General features: G+C 44.7%; 1 protein-coding gene across 4 annotated transcripts in view; it reads left to right on the top strand.

Annotated features, from left to right (window-relative positions):
- ADGRE1 (adhesion G protein-coupled receptor E1) overlaps positions 1-12,848 on the top strand; it is a 56,066-nt gene extending 43,218 nt beyond the window's left edge. For 3 of the 4 annotated variants that reach the window (XM_029919343.1, XM_029919340.1, XM_029919341.1), the window contains exons 11-17: positions 835-1,029; positions 2,281-2,516; positions 5,631-5,697; positions 7,691-7,782; positions 10,269-10,437; positions 10,548-10,652; positions 12,485-12,848. In XM_029919343.1, coding sequence (XP_029775203.1) covers positions 835-1,029; positions 2,281-2,516; positions 5,631-5,697; positions 7,691-7,782; positions 10,269-10,437; positions 10,548-10,652; positions 12,485-12,490 — 870 coding nt within the window. In that variant the 3' untranslated portion in view covers positions 12,491-12,848. Of the gene's footprint in view, positions 1-834; positions 1,030-2,280; positions 2,517-5,630; positions 5,698-7,690; positions 7,783-8,644; positions 8,782-10,268; positions 10,438-10,547; positions 10,653-12,484 lie in introns of those variants that run through there. The other variant, XM_029919342.1, reaches the window with a different exon arrangement.
- Positions 12,849-16,782: the final 3,934 nt, after the last annotated feature.

The raw sequence follows: 16,782 nt of genomic DNA on the forward strand, positions 1-16,782 counted from the left end.
TGAGGCACAGAGCAGTTAAGTGTCTTTCCCAAGCTTATACAACTAGGAACTGGCAGAACAATAGCCTGTTCTCTTCACCACTAAGTAACGAAATGATAGGGAGTAGTTCATGAGATGGTGCTTTGGCACATCTTTAGCCCAGAAAGAACTAAAAAATTTAAATCAATTATGAATAATGGCATGGGGGGAGGACTCAGTGTGCCGTTGCTGCTCCCAGAAATCGGGGCATCCCTGAACACCTGTATGGCAGTGCCAGTTCAGTGCAGGAAATGCTAATCACTCTAGGTATTTCGAGCAGGGGACAGGATGGTCACAAAATCACAGGGAAGGATGGAGGAGGTTGACGTCAGGGGTTGCCACTCGAGGTTTGGCTTCAAGATCACCCTCTGCAGCTGTAAGCCAGAGGTCGGAAATTGCTGCTGTCAGATCACCCACCTGCACACAACAGAAGAAGGGACAGCTAGAGCATGGAGCCCAGCCAAGGCTTGCTCCTGTCCACAGAAGGCTGGTGTCTCCCTCCATTCTGCCATCCAAAACTCTCATGCATACATCTCACTGGAAAACCTAAAGGATACCCTGCCCCCCAGGAGATTCTGGGAAATGTAGTTTATAGACGTCCTGCCCTAATATGCCATGGGGCGGGGCACAGGACAGGAGTGGGAAAGGGTGTTGACGGAGGCCAAAGGATGACGATGGACAATATCTCGTTCACTCTGAGTGTTGAAAGGAGAAAAGGTCCCCGAGCCCTTTCAGGAGTCTGGATAATTCTTTTTATTTTTCCTTGCCTGGAGGGATGTTGGCCCCTCTCTGAACGGTGCCTCTGTTTCCTGACAGATGGAGTTCTCCCTGTACATCATTAGCCACGTGGGCTTGATCATCTCCCTGGTGTGTCTCCTCTTGGCCATTGCCACCTTCCTGCTGTGCCGTGCCATTCGCAACCACAACACCTACCTCCACCTGCACCTCTGCGTGTGCCTCTTCTTGGCCAAGGCTCTCTTCCTCGCTGGTGTAGACAAGACGGACAGCCAGGTCTCACATCCCTCAGGCTGTGTCCTTGCCCAGCGCCATCATCTCCACACCTGCCCCTGCTCACCCTACCCAATAATCTCTATGCTAGTTCCCACCTCAGGACCTTTACACGTGCTATACCCCCTTTTGAAAATATTTATTCCCCAATTCTTTACCTGGTTTACACATTCTTGTGATAGGTGTGCATTTAAAATAGTTTCCCTGGTCATGTTATATATTGTGGTGGTTTCTCCTATTACTCTTTAAGCCACTGGTTCTTACCTTGGCTGATTCTTACTCCCAGGGGACACTCAGCAATATCTAGAGACATTATTGGCGGTTATCCCTAGGAGAGGGTGCTACTGACATCCAGTGGAGACTAGGGATGTTTCCAAACACCCTACAACCCACAGAACAGCCCCATGAAAGAAAATAATCTGGCAATAGTGTTACAAATGTCAATAATGCCACACCTGATAAACTCTATCCCTTATCAGTCTATTTTGCTTTCTTCCCCAGCTTTTATTTGAAACCATATTGATTATTTGTCACTTTATTAGCTGTATTTCTACCCCCTTCCCCTCCGCCACCCAACACAAACACTAGACTGTGAGCCCCACGAGAGCAAGAACTTTGGCCAATTTACCCCCTATAACTCTACGAGAAACACAGGCAGTTCTTAGGATTTCCCAGAAAGAGCAATATTGGCATGCTGGCTGAGGTGATCATTCTTTGTGCATAACTACCCCCCTCACTGCCACATGTCTAGCTTCCCAGGCCCCCTCCCGTCATTTCACCAGGAGTGAGCAACTTTTTCTGTTTTAAATAAGCAGATATAAGTATCCTTGGCTTTGCAGATCCTCGTGTCTCTGTCACAGCCACTCAACTTGGCTATTTTAGCATGAAAACAGCCATAGAAGATATGGAAGTGGTGTGGCTTTGTGCCAATGTGTGCTGCATATTTACAAAACAGGCAGCCAGCCCAATGACTATAGAGTGCTGACCCCCACACTCAACACCTTCAACTGTCCTCTGAAGTAGGGTGATCAGCTATCTGCTCTTCTCGAAGCTCTCCTGGTTTCAACACTGAAAAGTCACATGTCCTGGGAAAAACCAGCCCTGGGCAAACCAGGGCAACTGGTCTCCCTTCCAAGGGGATAAGCGAGTGGGCTGTTCTTGGGACTTCCAATCAGAGGAGGAGCCCTACTGTCGTCTGAGAACCTGCTCCTTGGAGCGGCGGGGGTCCTGAGCATGCACGCTTCTCTTCTCCAGACGGGCTGTGCCATCATTGCAGGCTTCCTGCACTACCTTTTCCTCGCCTGCTTCTTCTGGATGCTGGTGGAGGCTGTGATGCTCTTCCTTATGGTCAGGAACCTGAAGGTGATGAATTACTTCAGCTCTCGCAACATCAAGATGTGGTACCTCTGTGTCTTTGGCTATGGGCTCCCTGGGCTGGTGGTGGCCGTCTCTGCTGGCGTCCGCCCAAAGGGCTACGGGATGCGTGATCGGTAAGTGCAACCCTTCTCTTCCCTGAATGCCCTGCCGTCATGATTCATGATGATAATTATGTGAACAAGAAGAAGAACAGTAACAGTAGTGGTAATTGTGTCTACCATTTCTTGAGCTCTGCGGTTTTGTGGGTCTCAGGGCTGCCGTGGTCTGTTGCACACCTTGCACACTGCACAAATCCAGGAGCCACTGTTTGCACTATAGTATAGGTGAATGGTGGAAGTGTAACCACCATGAAACTTGGCTGTGCAGTTTTAAAATCTGGATTCTGGAATCAACCTGCCTGGGTTTGAATCCTTGCTCCATGACCTACTGGCTGTGCTCCTTTGGACAAGTCACTTAACCTCTGTAGTCTTCCATTTCCTCTCCCATACAATAGAAGCTAACAGCAATGCCTATATCACAGTGTTGTGAGGGTTAAATGAGTTATGATCCACAAAACATTCAGAACAGTATCTGTCAGAGGGTAAAGCGCTAGACATGCTGCCATCACATCGTCGTCATCATCATCATCATTACCATTGTGTGTTTTAGAGCAAGGTTTGTTTATCACATGGGTGCCTGTGAGATGATTTTGGGTAGTATGCTGGTAAGTATCAGTTAAAAATATTTTTGTATTTATCTTACAGGACATTGGGGGCAGGGGGGGAATGCCAGCATACCAACCAAACTCATGATATCATAGACGTGAATCCATTGTGTATGTTCAAAAACATGAGTCAACTTAAAAAATTTTTTTAATGTTTTTTATTTACATTTGAGACAGAGAGATTCAGAGCATGAGCAGGGAGGGGCAGAGAGAGAGGGAGACACAGAATCGGAAGCAGGCTCCAGGCTCTGAGCTGTCAGCACAGAGCCGGACGCGGGGCTCGAACCCACGAACATGAGATCATGACCTGAGCCAAAGTCAGAGGCTTAACCGATAGAGCCACCCAGGAGCCCCAACTTTTAAAATCAGGTAGCAGACAGGGCAAGGAGTGTGTGCTAGGGCAGAGGTGACTCACTGTGTCATATGACAGGCCCATGAGGTGGCGGTGCTGTTCTAAGTTACAGATGAGGAAAGCAAGGCTGTCTTGTCATCCACTGAGAAAGGGCGGCATGAGGACATAAATCTAGGTCTTTCCAATCCCAGGACCTATGCGCCTCACCCTGTTACAGGCATTGCTGAATTGTGGTTAGGGGACAAAATATCCAGGTTTCCTCCCTGCCTACCACTGATGGTTTCTACTTCATGTGAGGCCGTGAGATAAGGGGTGAGGGAAAGGAATTCGCAGTAAGAGAGCACTCAGCAAACTTAGATCCTGCAAGCTTTATAAACACGTATTATCTCCGGTACTCCTCAACAGAAATCCTATGTGCAAGATGAAGAGTCTCTTTCATGTACAGTGTAAATAGTGTCCCCTGGATTTGTGCAGTGTGTAGCCTGTGCTGCTGCTCATGGTGGTACCTAAAGTAACAGCTTAATAAACGGTAGCTTCAGAGGAAATAGAGGCTAAGCACAGTTGCCACACAGCTCATGAATGTCCAAGCTGAGCTCAGATCTGACTGTCTTGTCAGGCGATGGTGCGAGGCCATGGTGATGCCATGTCCAATGCTGGTGGGAGTGACATAGGCCCCGACATAGACCAGACAGGGGCGATAGTATATGGGAGTGGGAAAGTTGATGGAAGGCTCCCTGGAGGATGAAGAATTCGAATGAGCCTTGAAAGCTCTATTGATATGAACACAAAGAGGAAATGTCGTGGCAACATAGGTGAGGCCAACAGCCGGCTGAAGGGAGGGCTGGAGAAGTGTTTGGAGGACAGATGGATGGGACTGAAAGATGGGGGCATGGGGGCATGGAATTTGGAGAATCCCTTCCAGGTTTGGGGAACCACAGAACGTTTTGGAGGAGGGGACTAGTATTGATGTGGATTCGAGATGCTCTTAGGAGGACGCCCTGGGGCATGGGGAAGAGAAAGAGCAAATACGGGGTGCATGTCTCCGCAGGTGCGGTCGTGGGTAACAGGCTCCATCCCACTGGGTATCCCTGGGAGCCTGTGTGGGGCAGGTACCTCCAAATTCCACCCAGGGGGCACATTTGGCCATCTCCAGCAGCCATTAGTCAAGGGAGAGAACTAATTCTCCAGGGCTTTCAGTCTGATACCTCCAGGAGATGCAGAGGCTGAGAAGGGAATCAGCTCATATATCCTGAAGCGGTTATTCCTGAAAGAACAGAGACAGCTGCTTCTGTGCATTCTCCACCTTTTAAACTCTATGGCGTGGAGACTCAAGTTCCAGGGAGAGAACATCTGGTTGGCCAAACTTGTCCTCTTGAGGGGACAAGGCACAGCTCCCGCTAAGGGAATATTGGGTGCTGTTCTGAACGCGGTAGAGTGGTTGTCCGATGGTGAAAACAGCAAGAATCTCCTAGAGGCATGATGGAGAGAGGCGATACCTTCTCACTTCCTTCTCTCCCTCCATTGCTTCCTCCCTTCATTTCTTTTAGGAAGGAGTGATGGAACACCTCACCCATGCCAGGCTTTGCATTGACTGCGGGGTATTCAGAGACGAACAAAAGCCTGAGCTCCAGATTCTCATACAGCTCATAGTCTGGAAGGGGGAGAAGGACAATTTTCAAGGAAAGAAACACCACCATAATTTATGACACCAGTAGATGCTATTTAAAACACACACACACACACACACACACACACACACACACACACACACATACATGAAAGCAGCACGCTCTGCTAGAGAAAGACCAGGGGTAGGGAGGTCCCAAGTGGCTTTTCAGACAAGGTGACATTCGAGCTGAGATTTGAAAGATGAGGTGTGCCAGTAAAGAGGTCTGAACAGAGGGTAAGAGATTGCACAGGCTATGGATTGAGGGCGAGCTCTGCGGAGGGCGCCAAGTGAGCATTTCAGGAACATTAATCTGGGAAGAAGGTCTGAAAGCAGATGCGCTGTGGTCCAAAGAAAACTGAACTCTCTCCGGCCCCATCATGAGAGTTCTCATCTCAGGGTTGGCTTCCTGTAATGTCCTCCATCAGTGCATTTGTTGGGGAAGGTGGAGGAGTAATTGCAGGGTAAAGAATTAAACAGGCACCGACTCCTGTTTCTCTTCACAGTTGCTGGCTGAACCCAGAGATGGGGTTCGCCTGGAGTTTCCTGGGACCGGTCTGCGTCATCATCATGGTAAGCAAGTTGCTTGGGGCTGTGTGCCTGGCTGAGGTCAAACATCCTCCCTTCTGATCCTTGGTTCTTGAGATTTCCAAATTAGAGTGTAATTTCTTTGACTTGTGACTTTTTTTCCCCTCTGCCAACATGCAAATCCCCTAGAGGGGAATACAGTCTTTTTTTTTAATAGTTTATTGTCAAGTTGGTTTCCATATAACACCCAGTACTCTTCCCCACAAGTGCCCTCCTCCATTACCATTATCCCCCTTCCCCTTCAGCCTTCAGTTCATTTTCAGTATTCAATAGTCTCTCATGATTTGTGTCCCTCTCTCTCCCCATCTCTCTTTCTTCCTTCTCTTCCCTATGGTCCTCTGTTAAGTTTCTCCTGTTCTCCTGTTAGACCTATGAGTGCAAACATATGGTATCTGTCCTTCTCCGCCTGACTTATTTCACTTAGCATGACACCCTCGAGGTCCATCCACTTTCCTACAAATGGCCAGTTTTCATTCTTTCTCATTGCCATGTAGTACTCCATTGTATATATATACCACATCTTCTTGATCCATTCATCAGGTGATGGACATTTAGGCTGTTTCCATGATTTGGCTATTGTTGACAGTGCTGCTATGAACATTGGGGTACATGTGCTCCTATGCATCAGCACTTCTGTATCCCACGGTCTCATCTGTCTTTTGTGTTTCAGTATGAATGGATCCATTGATGTCTTCTGAGGGTAGATTTGAATGAGAGAAAAAGAAGAAAGAAATTAAGGGAAATGGATGGGTGGGGTGGGAGGGAGAAGAAAACAGTGGGATGGAAGAAAGGGAAGCCTAGAGATTGTTTTCAGCTTTGTTGAGGTATAACTGACAAATAGAAATTGGGTAACACAGACCTAGTATCCACAATGTCACGAACTGGGTAACTTAGAACAACAGAATTTGGCCTCCTCCAGGAAGCCTTCCATGAACGTTCCCACTCCCAGTTTTGGAGGCTGGAAGTGTGAAATCGGTGGGTGGGCAGGGCCATGTCCCCTCTGAAAGCCCAAGGGAAGGAACTGTTCCAGTCTTCATTTTTTTTATTTTTAGTGGGCAGGGGGAGAGTAGCGGGGGGGGGGGGGAGAGAGAAAGAGAGAGAGAGGGAAAGAATGAATCCCAAGCAGACTCCCTCAGCATAGAGCCTGATGTGGGGCTCAATCCCACAACCCTGGGATCATGACCTGAACCTAAATCAAGCATCAATCGCTCAACCAACTGAGCCACCCAGATCCTTCATTCCAGTCCTCTCACCAAGATGACTGGTAGCCTCAGGAGTCCCTTGGCTTATAGATGTTCGGTTTTCTCTGTGCATGTCCACCTCTGTGTCCAAATTTGCCTATTTTATAAGGTCATGTGGAATTAAGACCTGCCCTAATGAGCTTATTTCAATTTGATCACCTCCTGTAAAGACCCTATCTCCAAATAAGATCACATTCAGAGATCCTGGGGGTTATATCTTCAACAGTTCACCCCAAACAAGGCACCAATCTTGACTCTAACTTCCCACACACATCTGTATGGAGTGGAGGGCAGTGGAGATAACTCAAATGAGAACAAGTAAAGGCTATTTATTGCTATAGGAAGAAAGTCGAGCGCCATGCACTTAGTAGGGACTTAGAAGAAGGAAGAGGAGGGGGAAGGCATTTTAGGGGAAAAGGGAAGACTTCCAGCGTACCTGATTGGAGGCTGTAGGCACTGGGACTCTGTAGGCAGACTAACGCAGAGCGGGGCATCCTATGTGAATGCTTAGAGGAGCATATCGGCTTTTTCCTTTGGGTCCTAAGTTGGAAATGAGGGCAGAAATCAGGGAGGCTGTCAGCCAGCGGTCAACAGCTGGTTGTTAAGAGTTGCTTACTGTAGGGCTTATTATAGGGCTTCCTGGAGTGGTTACCGCACACTATGGGTTTTTGATGCATGGTCTGGCCATTGCCCATTTGTCTACCCAATATCTCGGTCCCCTCTGCTTGACTTTGTAGATCAATTCCATCCTCCTGACTTGCACGTTGTGTATCCTGAGGCAGAAGCTTTCCAGTGTCAATGCAGAAGTCTCTACACTCAAAGACACCAGGTGCTGTCTCTTCTTCCCTTTCTCCCTGCCAGTCCCCTTCATCCCTCCCACAAACGTTCCCTGAGTACCTTTTTGCGTGCTTGGTCCTGTGCCCAGGACAGAACAGTGCAGTGTCTAGATCTGGTGTCTCAAACACCATGTCTGCCACTTATAAGCTGTGTGACCTTAGGCAAGTTACACAACCTCTCTGAAACTGTTTCCTCATCTGTATACTGAGGCTATTAACATTGACCACTTATTGTGGATTATGAAGCATTAATACAGTTACAAGGAAGGGTGAGTATTTCATATACTGTAACCATTCATGCATTTTCTACTATCCACTGTGCATAATTATATGTGCATATTTACAAAAGCAGAAGCATACTATCTACTTAATTTTTAGAATGATTTTTCTCTTAATAATATCATGAATATTTTTTCAATTTAATTAGAAATTCTTTGACATCTTTCTTATTTTTTGTAAAGCATTTCAGTGTAATAATGCAACACAACTTATTTAAATCATGCCTTCTTCATGGACATCCAAGTTGTTTCTGTTTTGGAGAGAGGGTGGAGGGCTCTTATAAGCAATATGATCTTGAATACCTTTGCAGATAGATCTTTTTCCACATCTGCGATTATTTGATCATAACAGTAGGCATGAAATTGCCTGAGCTGAAGGGCAGGTTGGATTTCCATACTTTTGGTATAATTGCAAATTGATTTCCAGAAAATTTGTTTCCATTTGCAGGAGTGCGTGTTTACATACAGCTCTGCCAACACTGGGGTTTATCATTTTTGTTGTGATGTTTTGCTGATTGAATAGGTGAAATATACAATTCTATTACTTTAGTTTTGTACATATTATTTTATCTTGCAGATATGGGACATTTTCATATTCTTATAGACCATTTGTGTCAACTAACCTTCATTTTAAGAACCTACAAAAATCAGGGATGCCTGGGTGGCTCAGGCAGATATGTGTCCAACATTGGTTCAAGTCATGATTTCATGGTTCGTGAGTTTGAGCCCCACATTTGGCTCTCTGCTCTCAGTGCAGAGCCTGCTTCAGATTCTCTGTCTCCCCCTCTCTCTGCCCCTCCCCATCATGCATGCATTCTCTCAAAACCAAATAAACATTAAAATAAAAGAAACTACCAAAGGCGGACCTTGTCTAGGTTTTATTGTCAGGAACCATATGATGTCCTTGCTTGTTTTCCTCTCAGTGTCCAGTCCCTTACCCACCCTAAATTTTCTATTTTGAATTTTAGTATTTTTTAGTTGATGCAGAAAGTTTAAAACAAAGGTAATACAAGCAATGGTAAGAAAAATTAATCAGTACAAAAGAGAACACATGGGAAATAATTCTCCCTCTCTTCCCAGGTCTCTCCCACCCTAAGCAGACATTATCACTCGAAGTGAGCTTCCTCCTAGAATATTCTATACTTACACATCCACCTTCTGATGACATAAATGATAGGGTACTATACATATCACTCTGAACTTTGTAGGTTTTTCCCTACATAATAGGTAGCTGACTTCATATCAATACTTATGTTAAAAACAACTAGCAAAAATATTTTTGTACCCGACACTGCTATAAGCATCCTTAGAGACTTGTCATCTCGTTTAATCTGTAGAGCAATTAACACCACCCTGTAGGTATTGTATTATTATCTCTAGAACAATTTGAGGAATCTGAGGCAGTTTCCACAGGTCTTTGGAGCCTGCTCCCTTACTCTCTGTCATACATGGTCACTTCATCTCATTTAATAAAATGATTTTATAAATTGCTTTTAGTCCCTATAGGATGCCTAGTCTGGACATTTCCTAGAAGTGGAATCATACACTCTGTGGCCTTCTATGTCTGGCTTCTTTCACTGAGCATAATGTCTCCAAGGCTCATCTGCATTGTAGCAGATGCTGGTGTTTCAATCCTTCTTATGGCCGAATAATATTCCGCTGTGTGGACCGTGTTTTGTTTACGCATTCATCAACAGACGAACACTCGGGTTGCTTCAGTTGGAGGAGGAGCAGGGTGGGGATGAATGCTAATAGGTATGGGGTTTCTTTCTGGGAGATAAAAATGTCTTTGAACTGGACGGTGATGATATTTGCACAGCACTGTGGATGTGCCAAATGCCCCTGAATCACACACTTTGAAGGGTGAAAATCGTGAATTTTATGTCCTGTGAGTTTTTCTTCAAGAAAAATGTCATTGTATTTCATACTTATGGTGTCACGGTGCCCCAGTTCTTGGACCTGCGGGTCCTCCAAGCATTCGATTGCTCTAAATGATATCACATTATGTATGTGTGTCCACACATCTTTGTGCCATGTGCATCTTTTAAATGCCAAGGATTCAATTTCCCTGTGTCTGGGCTTGGAGACTCTACCCCACATTTATTCCCAACCAGGTGGCGGGTGACAAGGTGGGAGCAGGGGGCCCATGAGGACAGCAGCCACTTCTGGGAGATTTATCCTCTGCAAACCTTCTCCCTCAGGTTACTGACGTTCAAGGCCTTTGCCCAGCTCTTCATCCTGGGGTGCACCTGGGTGCTGGGCATTTTCCAGATCGGACCCATGGCCAGGGTCATGGCCTATCTGTTCACCATCATCAACAGCTTGCAGGGAACCTTCATCTTCACCATTCACTGTCTGCTCAACCGCCAGGTACAACGCTGCCCCTCCTGAGCCCATCCTTCCGGGGAAGACGCCTATGCCAGCCCACGTCCCTGCATCTACCAACAACTCAACCTCTTGTGATGCCTTTCTTCCTCCAGGTGCGGGAAGAATATAGGAGATGCATCACCAGGAAGACCAAAGGCAGCTCCGAGTCCCAGACCTCAGGGATGTTGCTGTCCTCTGTCCCCTCCACTTCTAAAACGGTGAGAGATGGTGTGGGTTACGCAACTTCCATTGAAATGGAACTGCTGCTTCTTAGCAATATCAACACTATGCACAGAGCACCTGCAGTGAGCTGTGTGTTCATGTACATTTGCACATTTGACACAGTGTGCGGTTCAAAGGTTGGGGTTCAGGAGCCAGGCAGCCTGGGCTTAAATCCCAGCTTTGCCCCATGGTAGATGTGTGAACTAAGAAAGATAAAATGACTCATACAGATATAACGTGAGCATACATTAAGGATTTTATTCTACTCATTGACCACCGAGGGAGTGAGACAGATGTTAGCCTGGCTCAAAAGAGAATTCACAGGACATACATACATTTTATATAACACATATTATGTATTATGTAATAGGTATCATATAGATCCCATCTATAGTACATCATATATATGTGTATTATGTAAGACAGGCATATGTCTGTTCCTTGCATTCTTTTCTGAGCCAGTTATAACATCTGTCAATTTCCTTTGTTGATAATTTTGTATGTAATTACATATATAAATAGAATTATACACATAATAATAGAGTTATATATGATATAATTATTATAAAGTTATAGATTATACATAAAATTTCATATTATGTACTATAAAAATGAATTCTATACATGTATGAATTACATGACTTATGCTACACATATATAATTTCAGAAACATTGAAATGAATATGCAAATGGAGGCAAGGCTGATTTTTACACATAATTCCACATACTTTTGCATTGCTACCATTACTATTTAAAATTTACAGAGTTGTAGGGGCACCAGGGTGGCTCAGTCAGTTAGGTGTCCAACTTTGGCTCAGGTCATGATTTCACAGTTCATGGGTTTGAGCCCCATGTCGGGCTCTGTACTAACAGCTCAGAGCCTGGAGCCTGCTTTGGATTCTGTGTCTTCCCCTCTCTCCACCCCTCCCATGTTCATGCTCTGTCTCTCTCTCTGTCTCTCAATAATAAATAAATGTTAAGGCACTTGTAGGGAGAAGCACTGGGTGTTATATGGAAACCAATTTGACAATAAACTATTATAAGAAAGAAAGAGAGAAAGAAAGAAAGAAAGAAAGAAAGAAAGAAAGGGAGGGAGGGAGGAAGAAAGAAATTTTTTTTTTAATTACAGAGTTGTAAAACTGTACTTTACACAACAGCTCTTCTATCCCCCATTTCGATTTTTTATTTTCTCACTGATTTATTCCAAGAACAAGTAACTAAGACTCAGTGGCTTAATTAAACAGGAAAAAAAAAGGTTTTGTTTGCAATAATAGAAGCCCAGAGTTAGGTGCTGCAGATATTGGTTATGTTGCTCAGGGGTGTTGGAAAGGGTCTAGGTTTTCTCTACTTTTCCATTCCACTATGAGCTTGTCGACTGTTCATCAAACAATTTTCATGGTTGCAAGATGGCTGCCATATCTCCGGACATCATGACCACATTGAAGGCAAGTAAAGGGGGAGGGAGAAGCTGCAAATGGAAACAAAACCTTTCCCAGAAACCCCTCATTGGGTTTCCCTTCCAATAATTGGTCAGAACTGTATCACATGACCATACATAGTCACAGAGGAATTTGACACAGGATGTATTTGGCTTTCTTGCTTCTAGAGTGGAAGCTATTGATGGTGAAAAGGTTGAGAATACTTTTAAAGTTTTCCATTAGTGCAGGTCCCACTAGAGGCCATCCCTGTTAATGTTTTAATGTTTATTCTTCTAGTGTTTATTTCCATCTCTCTCTCTGTGTTTATAAGACCTAAGTATTTATAGACACCCTGGAATCACATTGTACTCATCCTGCTGCTGATTCTAATGCTGATTTCTCTCTCACAGGGATAACGATCTTTCTTACTGCCAGTATGCTATGCAGCGACATTTGAAGAAAGCCAATGCCTACAGAAGCCTTCCCTGAAATCCCTTCACAGCTTAACGTGCAGAGGCAGGATCCTGCCAATCCCAGAACTCTCCAGAATCAGGAATTTCTGTTTCAGATGATCAGTTCTGCTCTTTGAGTTTCCAGAGTTTTGTGGAGGTAACAGACCCCAGTGCAATGGCATGGCCAAGATTATCTGGCTACCATTTTGGTTTCTCCTAAGTTTGTTGGCGTATGGCTCCAAGTGTACCTCTCCAGCACCTATCATGTGCCCGACACAGAGTAGTCCTCAATAAATGTTTTGTCATATGACAGACTGACCTAGCCTTTGACAAAGATTCCCACTGCTTTTAAAGAAACAGTCAGTGAAACAGTAATGGTGGCCCCAGGGTATGAATAAAACACATAGACCTATGGGCTACTTTTGCACGGACACTCGCAAGACTTCGACTGGTGGGTAGCAGCTCTGGATAAGGCAGGATCCCAGTGTTTCGTGGAGAGTTGCACTCAGTGTTTGATGGCAATACCCTTTAGAAAGTATTTTGGTTTCTTGGAAGCTTTCAAGGAGCCAACATCTCTCTTCCTTCCAGGAACTTTCCTAGAACTTGTCTAGGATTCATACTACCCACAAAGCTATCAACATTCCACCTTGTCCTCCATCCTCCAGAGAATCCTGATTTCCAAAGGGAGAAGAGGGAGATGAAAGTTTTAAATGTAGGTATATCCTCTGTGCTCACTTTGGCAGCACATATACTAAAATGGGACCAGTCAAAAATAGAATCCTCCCTTCCACGGCCACTCTCATACCTCCCTACTCAAAGTGTGGTCTATGCATCAGACACATCAGCCTCATCATGCTAGAAAAGCAGGATCTCAGGACTCACCTCATATAGGCTGAACCAGAACTTGCACTTTAATGAGAGCCCCAGGGTATTTGTGTTGTACATACAGATGAACATTCTAGAATATTCTGGAATATTCTTCTGTTTGCCATGATGATAGCATAGCTTGCTTTTAAAACCAGAAAGGAAAATATCTTCTTGACTTTTGGATTTTGCATCTGCCATTCCCTCTTCCTAGGACACCTTTCCTCAATATCTGGCTAATTTCTACCTTTTCTTGAGTCTCAGTCATCACTTCCACCAGGGAGCATTCTATGAATCTTCTGAAGTAGGATTAGATGTACCTTGGAGTGTCCCTAGGGCTTCATGCTTTCTAGCCCTGTATTATAATTTCTCTTTGTCTTAGGCAGCTCTAACTTAAAGTGAGCTCTGTAATTACAGCGAATTATATCTAGTAGATTCTCCAGAAGTATGTTGAATAAATGAGTAAAATGAATGATTACTCTCCATTTTGAGGGTAAGGAAACTGAGACTCAGAGAGGTTAAATAACTTTCACAACATCACACAGCTGTAGGTGGCTGAGCTAGGCTGTGAGCTCTTGACCACAAAGCCCCTCTTCCAGATGCCTTGCCCCTCTCCTTCTCTTCCTTTGACCCCAAGAATCCTTAGTTTGAGGATATAGAGAAAAGACTAAATATTTACTTTGAGTCAAATTACCACCTAAGATTCAGTTAACTTAGTAATGATCATGTGTTGGACAATATGACAACATTAAACGTGGTTGATGGAGGCACAGTTTTTTTTTTTTAATGTTTGCTTATTTTTGAGAGGGGGGAGAGAAGGAGACAGAAGATCCAAAGCGGGTTCTGTGGGGACACCAGCAAGCTCAATGTAGGGCTCAAACTTGCAAACTGTGAGATCATGACCTGAGCTGAAGTCAGATGTTCACTGACTGAGCCACCCAGGCGCCTGGAGGCTCCTTATTATTTGTGGCAGTCACAGTTTGGGAAGGAAGCTGACACATGAGTTCATCTATGGTAGGTTGGTCTTCAGGGCTTGGCTTGTCCAGAGTATTCTTTTGTTATGTTTTGTTTTGTTTTGTTTTAATATAATTTATTGCCAAATTGGCTAACAAATAGTGTGCGAAGTGTGCTCTTGGTTTTGGGGGGTAGATCCCCATGGTTCATCGCTTCCATACCACACCCAACACTCATCCCAACAAGTGCCCCCCTCAGTGCCCATCTCCCATTTTCCCCTCTCCCTCACATTCCCATCCACCCTCAGTTTGTTCTCTGTATTTAAGAGTTTCTCATGGTTTTCCTCCCTCCCTCTCTGTAACTATATTTTCCCCTTCCCCTCCCCATGGGCTTCTGTGAAGTTTCTCAAGATCCACATATGAGTGAAAACATATGATACCTGTCCTTCTCTGATGGACTTATTTCACTCAGCTTAATACCTTCCAGTTCCACCCACGTTGCTGCAAATGGCAGGATTTCATTCTTTCTCATTGCCATGTAGTATTCTATTGTATAGATAAGCCACAGGGGCTTTATCCACTTGTCAATTGATGTTGTCCAGAGTGTTCAATACAGAGGCGATGGTTCTAAGAGGTAGTGAAGCAAGATTCCTACCCATCACCACTTGTGGTAGGTCGATGGCATCCATGGCCTCAAGAGGTGGCTTCTATCTCTCCACATCCCTTCCCTGTAACTTTGTAATCTCTTTCTGCTTTCACTCTGGTTTGGCCTTGACACCTGCTTTGGTCAAGAGAATGACTCAAAGACAGAGGGTTTCTTTTTTTTTTTAAGGTTAGTCTTTTTTTTTAATTGTTTATTATTTCTCATTATAGTCAAGTTGGTTTCCATTAACACCCAGTGCTCATCACAAATGTCCTCCTCTGTGCCCATCACCCATTTCCCCCTCTGCCCCACCCTCCATCAACCCTCAGTTTGTTCTCAGATTTTAAGAGTTTCTTGTGGTTTGCCTCCCTTCCTCTTCTTAACTGTTTTTCCCCCTTTCCCCTATGGTCCTCTGTTAGGCTTCTCCTGTTCCACATGAGTGACAACGTATGGTATCAAAGATGGAGGGTTTCACAACTGGGTGTGCATTCCTTCTTGCTCTTGACACGATGAGTTTTGCTTGTTCCTGCATCCCTGCCTCCGCCCTGAGAACAGCTAACCTGCTGGAGGGGTGTGAGAGATGTGGAGGAGAGCTACCAGCTGGGGCTGCCCTCAGTCAGCCGCCTGGCGACTCATAGTCACGTGAGTGAGCCCAGCCGAGATCTGCAGAGCTGCTCACTCAACCAGTAGGGTCAGAAGGAGCAAACAAATACCATTGTTTTAAGGCATGGAGTTCCACCAGTGGTTTGCTATCAAGTGTTATTTGCGTTAATTACTAATGGATACAGTAACCAATTGATTATCAAAATTTTGCATTTAACTGCAACAATTTGGAATATACAAAAAGAAGGACTTGGGTCTTCATTTCCTCTTAGCTATCAGGATCTATAAATTTGTAATGCTTAAAGTTCTTTCTTTTAAAAACTTTTTTATAGTCTCTCAAGTTTTGCATCCCTCTCTCTTGAGAGACTATTGAATGCTGAGAATGAACTGAGGGTAGAGGGGGAAGGGGGAGCGGGGAAAAGAGGTGGTGGTGATGGTGGAGGGCACTTAAGGGGAAGAGCACTGGGTGTTGTATGGAAAACAATTTGATAATAAAATATTATGGAGAAAAAAATAAAAAAATAAAAGACCTTCAAAAAAAAACTTTTTTATGTTTTTATTTATTATTGAGACAGAGAGAAACAGAGCATGAGCGGGGGAGGGTCAGAGACAGAGGGAGACACAGAATCTGAAGCAATTCCAGGCTCTGAGCTGTCAGCACAGAGCCTGACGCGGGGCTTGAACCCACGAACTGTGAGATCATGACCTGAGCTGAAGTCAGACGCTTAACCGACTGAGCCATCCAGGTGCCTCTAAAGTTTTTTCTTAAAAAAAGTTTTTTAATGTTTACTCATTTTTAAGAGAGAGAGAGAGAGACTGTAAGCAGGGGAGGGCAGAGAAAGGGAGACACGGAATCTGAAGCAGGCTCCAGGCTCTGAGCTGTCAGGACAGAGCCCAACATGAGATCATGACCGGAGCCTAAGTCAGACGCTTAGCTGACTGAGCTACCAAGTGTCCCTTAAAGTTCTTTCTGATAGAAGACTTGCACAAAGCTTTGTCATTACAACAGTGTTACATGTTGGTCTAAAATACAGTCTCCTTAAAGAACCCTAAATTTCTAAAGTAAGTAAAAGCTATGGCTTTCACAGGAAGACTTTTTCTTACCACAAACGTGAAGCTACATTTGGTTCAGTCCTTTACCCTCACAACCTCATACCTCCACTAGAGGGAGAAAGGGACTCAAAATAAAAAAC

The sequence above is a fragment of the Suricata suricatta genome, chromosome 12, assembly GCF_006229205.1.
Source record: "Suricata suricatta isolate VVHF042 chromosome 12, meerkat_22Aug2017_6uvM2_HiC, whole genome shotgun sequence".
In the NCBI taxonomy this organism is placed as follows: Eukaryota; Metazoa; Chordata; class Mammalia; order Carnivora; family Herpestidae; genus Suricata; species Suricata suricatta.